The 9,945-nt window shown below is 43.4% G+C and overlaps 1 protein-coding gene across 3 annotated transcripts; it reads right to left on the bottom strand.

Moving 5' to 3' along the window:
- Positions 1-682: 682 nt before the first annotated feature.
- On the bottom strand, positions 683-9,618 carry UBE2I (ubiquitin conjugating enzyme E2 I). Of its 3 annotated transcripts, none has more exons than XM_015876571.2 (7): positions 9,503-9,618; positions 5,464-5,542; positions 5,154-5,237; positions 4,449-4,521; positions 3,025-3,134; positions 2,738-2,817; positions 683-1,343 (listed from the first exon to the last, which is right to left on the bottom strand). In XM_015876571.2, the coding sequence occupies exons 2-7, from the start codon at positions 5,527-5,529 to the stop codon at positions 1,280-1,282; spliced, it is 477 nt and encodes a 158-aa protein (XP_015732057.1). In that variant the 5' UTR covers positions 5,530-5,542; positions 9,503-9,618; the 3' UTR covers positions 683-1,279. The 3 variants fall into 3 exon arrangements, with proteins under 3 accessions (XP_015732057.1, XP_015732059.1, XP_015732058.1); XM_015876573.2 differs by lacking the exon at positions 9,503-9,618 and adding an exon at positions 9,176-9,309; XM_015876572.2 differs by lacking the exon at positions 9,503-9,618 and adding an exon at positions 8,504-8,781.
- Positions 9,619-9,945: the final 327 nt, after the last annotated feature.

Raw genomic sequence — 9,945 nt, 5'->3', positions numbered from 1 at the left:
AGATAGGCCTTCCATAATGATTTAAAGGTCCTAAAGCTTAACACTGTAGTCAGTATTTTTGGTAAGTGATTTATAGGGATTGCTTTCACTTAATGGTACGTTACAGAAAACAATTCATGAGTGTATTTTACCTGGAAACCATGACCAGGTTACTGCCCTGTTCTGCCTACCTGCAGCATACAGAGCCCCTGAGGAGCTGTTACTAATTGTATTCTTCTTCCTTTACCTTTTAAGTAGATACTCTCAAGTTTCAAGCACCCAATTGGTTTCAAATTTCAAATAAACCTCTCCACAAACCCTTCAACAGCACTGGATAGGAAGACAACCCATAATGTTACTTAGTACATATAATGCCCAGATCCTGTAGGCCCCCTCATCTTCAGAGCATTTCTATTATTGTTCATTCATGCTTGTATCATTCCATATTCCAGTGATCAGACCAGTCTGTAATATACAATAAGCAATTGATCCCTAGTTAGTCATACAACTCTATAAGGTGCTTAAGGAACTGGTCAACTATAGAATAGCTGCCAGTAATCAGCACAGAGACAGACCACCTCTACATCAGGGACAGGGAAAATAAAGGAGGCAGCAGCTGAGAAGTAAAGCATCACAACTTTTAACCGAGTTGTGTTCAGAGCTGCTTAAACAGCGGCCTTTTAATGAAGAGGATGAAACAAAGCCCTTTATATAAACAGTTTATTTACTCTAAACAGCAACACAGACAATGCCATATAAACACAAAGGAAGTGATGCAGAATAAGGATGCTGGCTGACTTTGGATCTCAGAGGCTCTTAAGCAATAACAACCTAGTTTCTGAAAGATAGAAAAACAAATTCAGGGAGGGAAGGGGGTGGAGGGCATGATTTTTATTTTTCCATACAGCCAGCTAAAGGCTAAATATAGTTCTAACATTTTAAAGCATGCCTGCATCAGATAGCAAAGTAACTAGAGATACTAGTGAATTTATAGAAGTATAAAAGTTTATAATTTTACAGCAGTTGAAATACTGACATCAATATTAAAATAAAAGCAAGTTTTACATAACAATCAAAAATACAAAAGACTGAAGGAAGAGACCCTGTATGAAAAAACTGGGGGCAATTCAGCAAATTTAGAACTGTATACAAGTGGCGAATATGGAAAATGGCACACATACAACCCCCTCCCCTAAGTGGATATTAATTGTACATAGCAACATTAGATTTTGCAAAAGTTTTGTAAACAAGTTCTTGCCAAACCAATCCCTTCCTTTTTAAGATGCTGCATGACAGATGCTTATGATGGTGCAAACTTCTTGGCTTGTGCTCGAACCCTCTTTTCATATTCCACTCTGTTTTGGCTGAATAGAAGAACAAGAAAGGGCAATTAAAGCTTGAGAAATAAGGCCGAATTGCAAAATTCCCTCCTGTTTCTAGCTGTTAATTCTCCCAACTCAGAGCACCCGAATAAAGGAACACCTTCCATAGCAAACTGCACAACTACAGGAGAGGAGGAGGTACACAGCACACCTGAAGTACTGCAGAAAAACAGTACAAAGGCAACCCCAAAAATGAGAACAAGTCCAAGATCCGTGAGTCAGTATCAATTAGTACCAACCAGTCACTGAGGTACAAATTAACAACCTGCCTTCACAGCCTCTGCAGTTATGCAGGAACAAGACCAGCAGAGATGGTTTTTGCATAAACACATGAGGGGAAGTATAAAATGGGTCATGGGCTATGTACGCTTTCAGAGAATTATTCTATTCCTGCTCCATATTTCCATAGACTATTTTTTTTCTTATCCAAGAGGAGAAAAGAAGGTGGGTCTGCCTTGTCATTCCTCGCTCCCTAAGGCACTGCCTACAACCATCCTCCATTTGAACACACTCATCCAGTCTTCAGAGATACTTAAAGAATACCCTTGAGTAAGGTCTATAAATAGGATACACACCATCCATCCCTATGATTCCTTCTCTCTGTGGTCCTGTATGACATTTCTGACATGACTTTTTATGAGACTCTGCATACAAGCTATTTTTCTACCTTGGGACTCTCCTGAAGACTTGTTCTTCAGTCTAATTTTGCATTTCTGTTTCAGTCGTTATTTCAGTAGCTGTCAGTGCCAAAAGCATTTGTTTACAGAGTGTACTGCTTCCTTAAGAATTATGGGTCAGTAATCTATTTTTAATGATAGGAATATTTTAAGATTGAGCCTAAAAAACGGTGGGGTTTTTGGTTTGAATTTTAACTCCCCTAAAGCTCCAGGCCTCCTATACACTTAAAAACAGTTTTGAACACCAGTTTTCAAAGCTCATAAAATCCTTCTAACAACCACAGCTCTTCAACCTTCAGGCACAAGCACTTATAGGTGCACATTGCTGGACAGAACTAAATTACCCCTGTATTTACCAATGGAACTTGTCAACTAATCCACTCTCTTCCTTCTCACTTTCACTGTTCTTATGAAATCATTATGCTTTGGAATCTGTACTGGTCTGAGACCAAGATGAGAATCATGGTCCAACTGAACGCATCTTCATGTTTTCTGTTGTCACACTGTTAAAAGTTCCATTAGCCTATAAATGCTGGAGGTATTACTTAGCTTGAGTTCAGCATAAGCTGGGCATCTCAACAGGACATAGCCATGAAGGCAGAAAAGCTCCCTTGATCCTTCCCCCAAACATTTGCATGTACCATCGACAACAGACAGCTGTAGGCAACATGCAGCTCTCATGGTGATCCACACACTTACCAGTAAATTGTGTACGCCTCTGCTTGAGCTGGATCTTGAATATTTGGTTCATTTAGAAGTTCTTGTATTCCTAACAAGATCTGTGGATGAAGGTACAGAAGCAACAGAAGCACGGATATTACTAAGTGATGAAGAAACATGCAACAAAAGGAAAAAAAAAATAAATCACTACATTCACACCAAAAATCCCAACCGTAGAAACATGTAATGAGCATTTTACATTCATGTAAGACACACTGGCAAAGCGAGAAAGAAGCATAATTATATGCATAGGTACAACTAATGACCTGTTTAATTGTGATTGCTGGCCTCCAGTCCTTATCCTCCTCTAAGATGGAGAGACACACTGTGCCTGAAGGATACACGTTTGGGTGGAATAATGGTGGTTCAAATTTACCTGAGGGAAAAAAAAGAGTTACTGGCATGCGAAGCCAAGGCTAATATGTAACAGATTGTTTAGAACATCAGTGTAGGACAAACAAACCAGCCAGAGACACACATACACACAAATTCTCTGCACATCTGTCCCCCATCCAACTTCCCCCACTCACCAAACAGGAGATTTCCACAGCTATTGTTAAAGAGCTGCACTTTGGCTTGTGGCCTGTACCAAAAGCAGGAAACCTGCCATGTCTGTGTTACCACCCCAGGCAATTCCACAGCATCACTGTGACCAGTAATATTTTGGTTTAGGAATGGAAATTGATGGAAAAGTTCATAGTAGCTACACAATAAATAACTTTTTAAACCAATCCCATACTCAGAGCAATATACACTACTCTATAAAGAAAGATACTGCCTGTCACTTGTTCATTTTCCTCTCACTGTAGTATATTGAAAATTCCATACAAAAAATACCAAGTCTCAGGTATTACTGTTCAATTTCACTTTATGTAGCCTATAACCTGCAGAACTGATTGAAAAGGTCAGTTATGCAGCTTTCCCTACCGGCAGACTACATTCTAGCATTTCTTTAATCTTTATAAGCCTTAATTCCTACAGTGATTATTTCAAATAACATAAAGAACACTTGTTTAATGGTATATGAGAAGTCAATGTTACTGCAATTTTCTTATCCATTTTTACATTACAATTGTGTTTTGCTTATCAGCTGCTCAGTGAAGTTCAGTGGAAAAGCAGAAGCTGCATTAGCAACGAGTCTTAGCAGCCACACATCTTACTTTAAGCACACAAGGTTGAGTTCTAGAAGATTCCCTAACAAGTAAAACAAGTATTTTTTTTCTAATACCATGTACAATAAATAACACCTCCATATTTACAGTGAACAGATGAAAAGGTAGAAGTTGATGGAACAATATATTTTTACTGTGAATTCTCAGTGTAGTAGACTAACTTTACAGCATGAAAAAGCCCAAATACTGACTGAAGTCTTAGACTAACCATGCCTACCTGTTACTACCTCTAGTTTAGAGTGCTGCTCAAGTAGTGAGCACTTCAAGTGATGCTTCTGACAAGCTCTGAGGAAATCCAAAGCACAGTTCACCCTTCCCCTTCTAGCTTTGTTAGCACTGAGCACTTGCTCAGTTCATCACAAAATTCTAAACACCAAGTGTGGAGTGGGGAAATAAAGCAGCTTTCTGTAGGAAAAAGAACTCCACAAGGGAGTGAAAACTATCTGGACAACCTCACGGACTATTAAATACTGTTCTGCTATGTTTGGTGTGGGCTTTTTTGCTGTCATTTTTCTTACATTTTGGGGGTGAAGAAGGGTAGTCATCCTTGAAAAGCATCCGTAGTTTAAATAAACCTCCTTCCCATGGTGTCTATAAAAGAAGTTAAGGTGGTGTTTTGATTACAATAAGAGCAAGTTAAACATGGAAAAAAAACCCAAACAACAGTTTCCTAGACAAAGCACAAGGCACTTTTCCTACACCACTATTAAAGAGTTGTCCTACACTGCAGTATGCTGCCTACAATGAGGTAAGTGATCCCACTGATAGCTTTCTTTTTTATTAATTTATTATTATTATTTACATCAGTTCATTGTATTTTCTTTTCTCCACTTTACTACAGCTTCCAGGTGTCACTAAGTCATCAACAGATCTGATATAAATGTTGATAATGCAAGATACAAGTACAGTCATAGTATATAAAAATACAAACTAATATAAAAACCTGATAGTTTAAACCAGTGTTCAGTAAGAAGATAAACCACGATAATCCCTGACATTATGCAGAATAGCATCTCAATTTGCCCCATGCAGGATTATATTTCTTAAGGTGATCGGTGCCAAAAGCTGAACAGACCCACGGTGAACTATATCCAGTGCCATAACCCAAATATTTATATTGAACTACACAGAACTTATAGTCTCACAGTTCTCAGCATAACACACAATGACAGTTATGCTGGAAAGTGACATTAGTAAAATGTTAGGACAACAGAATGCCTTACCCCCTTCTTTCCTGGAATAGCACATTCCCAGTTCATTAGGTTCATTGTGCCATCTGGGTTTTTTGTAGGTACTGCTACAAATCCCTGAATTAAGGCAAAACAAAAACAAAAGGTACATCAGAAAACATGCTGAGAACACTCCATGCCATGCCTGATGTACACACAGTTATTTCTTTGTGCAAAACACAGTTTTATGCAGTTTCTTATTTAAAAATTAATTCAATTATTGTAACACATCAGGGAAAGAGAATTTGAACATGAATGTAACTGCGCAAGTCAGAAGGTTAACAGTGCTCATATATATACTTACAAATGGATGATCTTTCCTCCAGGCTTTTCTCTCCTGTGCAAGTCTACTTAGAGCTATGCCAGACATATTCGGAGTCCCTCTAAAACAAAAATAGTTACTTTTAGTACAACCTTATCACTATGTCAGCAACATTATGTTCTCCATATAAGAGTTCCGACCACTCAAGAAGTCTTTTGGCCTTCCATTTTTACCACAGCCACGACATGTTTTCACACACAGCAGATGTTAACACTAATAATGTCATAAAGTTACCCCACATCAACTACATCCCAGGTACTGGACTTAACCCAGTTTTACATGTACCCACTGTGTATTTCATATTTGAACCACACTGTCAAAATAATTTTCCAAGTATCTTGATAGCAGTAACACTATCACTGACAGGAGGAAAGGCTCAGATTTCCTGCTTGAGACTGACAAAGGCATATCCAGTTCTCTGTGACATCATGAAAGGTACCGCTCTCCTCTGAAGGCAAACGCCTGCACTGCTCCCATTTCTGGCCAACATGAGAATAAGAAACACCACTAATAGACCAAGTCCCTGCTAAAATCCAGGGTTCTACACAAAAGCAACAAGGGCACAGGATTTAGCAAACTGGAGTGATTCTGATGTCATGCCAAAAGAAGAGACAGAAATTAACTGAGGAAGTCAGTGAGCAGCCCACTCATCCTACAAGACAGATCTTTAATACCCATATAAACTGAGCAATCTTCCAGGATCTTCACTGTCTTAAGTATCAGCCAAGTACAGCGACCAAGATGTGACAACACGAGAACAATTCTAGACACAAATTCCCTCCCAGAATCAGGGGAGGATCCTCCACTCAACCACAAGAGCAGCTGAAGTGAGACCTTATTTTTCATGCTCAAACTGTACTAAACTCACCATCTCATTAACCATATCATTCCATTAGTGGTCAGAAACCTCCAGCAAAGATCTTTAATCCTCCTCCCCACTGCACTTCTACCCGTTCAAACAAGAACTAAAACTTGGTAGCTGTGAGTTCAGAACAGTCATCCTAACTACTTCATACAGCCACCAGAGCAGTATCTCGCTCCTAAATAAGCTTACAGAATGAGTGAAAGAAATATTATCACTCTATTACAGCAAACATTTACATAATCATTAAGGATTAATACATATACATAAACTCTATACATAACTCTATACATAAACTACCCGACCATACCAGCTCTAGCTCAAAAAAGCCCTTGTTTTACAATCTCACTCTTGATTACTCGTGCCTATCTGCCGTACTCTCAGAAGATCAGAAGACATCAGGCTCTCCATTTACATATTAACCCATCAGAAGTGGCCCCACAGTACAGACACCTTAACTAAGCGTCCTTAAAAACCCTTCTTCCTTCTCTCCTCTCCCTTCTTTTTCCCTAAGTCAGATCAGCCTGCACATCCACAGTCCATCATTTCAATAGTACAATCCCTGCTAGAACGTAACTAGAGTTAAAGCTTTTTAGAAGGCACCATTAATGCTCTGTGCAGTAAACACACACAAAAGAAGCCTGCACTCATTCTCATGTTCCCAATACATACACCAGTGTCCTGGTTATGTAAGAACACTTGCAGGACTTCACACCAGAACCATAGATAACACTTCAGCTTTCAGCCAACTGTCCAGCAAGAGAAGCAGAGCATCCCAAGAGAAACCAGAACAAAACTATAAGGGGAGGAATTTTATTCCATGAGCTCACACCCCTCCTAGAGATTTTAATTAACCAACGAACATGTGACAGAATTTCAGCTGTGCTTTTAGCACCTGGAGACCAAATCCGAACACTTTACAATCATGATTAACAAGGAGATATCAAGATAGCCCTGACCAAGAGATAAGCATTTGTATTCTCAAATTAGCTGCCAGGTACGTATATTTAGTCTACTTAATATTTGCCATTCCAGTCCCCTGAATATTAAGGCCACGTAATGGAAATCCGATAAACACTGATACTTGCCAGGGATTTAACAGCAGTCACTTCTGGCACATCTAACCAGAGTGAGACTCCTAAACACCTTGAAGAAATCAGTTCTATTACACTGTTTTATGTATTAGTAATCATTAGCTGATCATTAGCTGATACTTTTAACTTACCACAACTACATGAAGTTTAGTGGCTCTTGGTTTGAACTTTTGTTTTTCATTATGTCAAGCAATAGTCAAACTTCACCTCATTATTTAGTAATGTTGAACACAACTGGGACAGAACAGCTCAGCCCCGTCTGAGCTTGAACTAATGCCTGTATTTGCTCTCCCTCTTCTGCAAGACTCCGGTTCCAATGTCTCAGGCAGGACTTAAATAACTGCAATTATCATCTTCAGGCAGAGTGCAGCAGATGGACTGACTGCACTGAGCCAGCAAACCAACCCTATCCAAACTTCATTTTCACCTTACCAGAAATCCAGATTTTTTTGGGGGGAGGGAGGTGCAGTTTTCCTACAGGTTTTTGATCTCAAAGTTGCACAGTTCTCCCATGTGACTCCAGGAGGGTGAACAACGGCCACCACGGAACAGATTTTAAACACTTGGTTTATGGATTTTTTTTTTACACTTGTTTCAGATATTGCATCCCATTGACTTTCCTTCCCTCACCTGAGAAGGTGACTGAATGAACACAATTAAGTCCCAACTTACTGTATGGGAGAGGTCCATCATTAGAAAGAACACCAAGTTCTAAGCTGGAGAAAATCCATCTCTGTCCTCCCATTCAATTTAGCACTATTCCCTCCTGCACACACCAGCACCAGGAGGTACCAACGGCCCATTTATCACTACCAACTCACTAGAAACTTCCCAGAGTGCTGGTAGCTCAGCTCTGTTGCTGGCACTACCTGCACTGGGACCAAACCCAGCCCACACTGCTGTGCCATCCATCCAGCAGCCCCAGCACAGCACAGTGCTCCCATAGCACAGTGATCACCGCGCCTGCATCCCTGCCCCATTACAAATCTGTATATACACAACGTGCTCCTTCATTCTCCATTCATTCAAAAATCAATACATGAATCAAATCGTTAAGACCGATTACATTACGAATCAGAAGCAGACGCTGTAAGGATCGTTAAACCTGCGCTGTTTGCCGGGGCAGCTTTCCTTTCCTTTCCTTTCCTTTCCTTTCCTTTCCTTTCCTTTCCTTTCCTTTCCTTTCCTTTCCTTTCCTTTCCTTTCCAGTCAGAGAAACTCAATGGTTGAGGTGGAACCAAATCGCAGCGCCTAAAACTGCCGCACAAAGTCTGCAGCGCAATAAGCGGCTCAGGCGGCACCGACCCGCACGGTAGTTCCGAGAACAACAAAAGGAACCGCGGGGCGGCCCAGCACGGAGCGGCGCAGCGCTGTCCCGGCCGCCGCCGCCGCCGTTGGTCTCGCGAGCCCCGCGGAGCGGCCGAGGCCTGTGTGTGCCGGGCGAGCTATTGGCGGGGCGGGGAGCGCTGGGCGCAGCCGGTCGGCGCACGCAGCTCAGCCGCCGAGTGCGCCCCGTAGGCGGCCGAGAGCTGAGCGGGCCGCGGCGCAGGGACAGAGCGGAGCCGTCCCGAGTTGGGCAGCCAGACGCCGTCAGGCCCGGCCGCGCCGACCGGGAACCGCCGGGAACCGCCGTGCCCGCGAACCGCCGCAACGCGAGGCACCGGACCAGGCCGCACCGGGCCGGGCCGCACCGGGCCGGGCCCCGCCGCCCCAGGCCCCGCTCCCGGCCAGGCCTCACCGTGCTCGGCCGCAGCACCCGCGTGTGTCCCGGATTGAGGCAGCGGCGAATGACCCGGATGTTCCCGGCTCCGCTCCCCCCCTTTGTCTCTGCTCCGGAGTTTCCCTCCCTCTCCCTTCCTCTCTCCCCCTCCCTCTCTCGGTGCCGTTCGCTTTATCGCCGTGTGTCCCTCGGCCCGACCCGTCCGTCCCGCTGCGCAGGCGCGGTTCGGCAGGACCTGCGGGCGGCCCGACAGCGCCTGAGCGGGGAACGACACGAGGCGGAGCGGATCCGAGCACGGCCCGGCACAACGACGAGCCGCCACGGAAACACGGGCGGAACTTTTACCTCAGGCGCTGTGGAGTCAGCCGTGCCCGACAACCGGCCCGAGAACACGGCGGGGCCGGCCACTGCGCCTCAGCTCGATAGGACCCGCCCACCGCCACCACCCGCGTCTCTGATTGGAGGATGGGGAGTCGACCCTGAGCTGTCATTGGGCAGAGCCAGGAGGGGGCGGGGCCATCCCGCCTGCAGGGGGTTCGTGTCGCTGTGGGTTTGTTTGGAACATTCACGTTTAATGTAACGAAACATGTCGGGTCTTTAAACCTCTGAGCAGCATCCGGCCATGGTCTGTCCATTGAACTGCACCGTATATAGCGCCTTAATACCAACCATGGCTTATCTTCCCCTCCATTCTGCCATCATTAGGCATTGCCATAAATAAGCACTTATATATTGATGGGACAACAATGATCTCCTGTCAGTACCCATAACACAGCACAAAGCAAGGT

Source organism: Coturnix japonica, chromosome 14 (assembly GCF_001577835.2).
Source record: "Coturnix japonica isolate 7356 chromosome 14, Coturnix japonica 2.1, whole genome shotgun sequence".
NCBI classification, from domain to species: domain Eukaryota; kingdom Metazoa; phylum Chordata; class Aves; order Galliformes; family Phasianidae; genus Coturnix; species Coturnix japonica.
Note: the sequence above shows the minus strand (reverse complement) of the source record. Positions and strands in the feature narration are given on the sequence as shown.

Coding starts and splice junctions, on each gene's coding strand:
- UBE2I (XM_015876571.2), bottom strand. CDS start 5,529: ATGTCTGGCATAGCTCTAAGTAGACTTGCACAGGAGAGAAAAGCCTGG. Junction 4,522..5,153: donor CTATTCCAGGAAAGAAGGGG/GTAAGGCATTCT, acceptor CTTCTTTTATAG/ACACCATGGGAAGGAGGTTT. Junction 2,818..3,024: donor CAGCAATCACAATTAAACAG/GTCATTAGTTGT, acceptor CTTCATCCACAG/ATCTTGTTAGGAATACAAGA.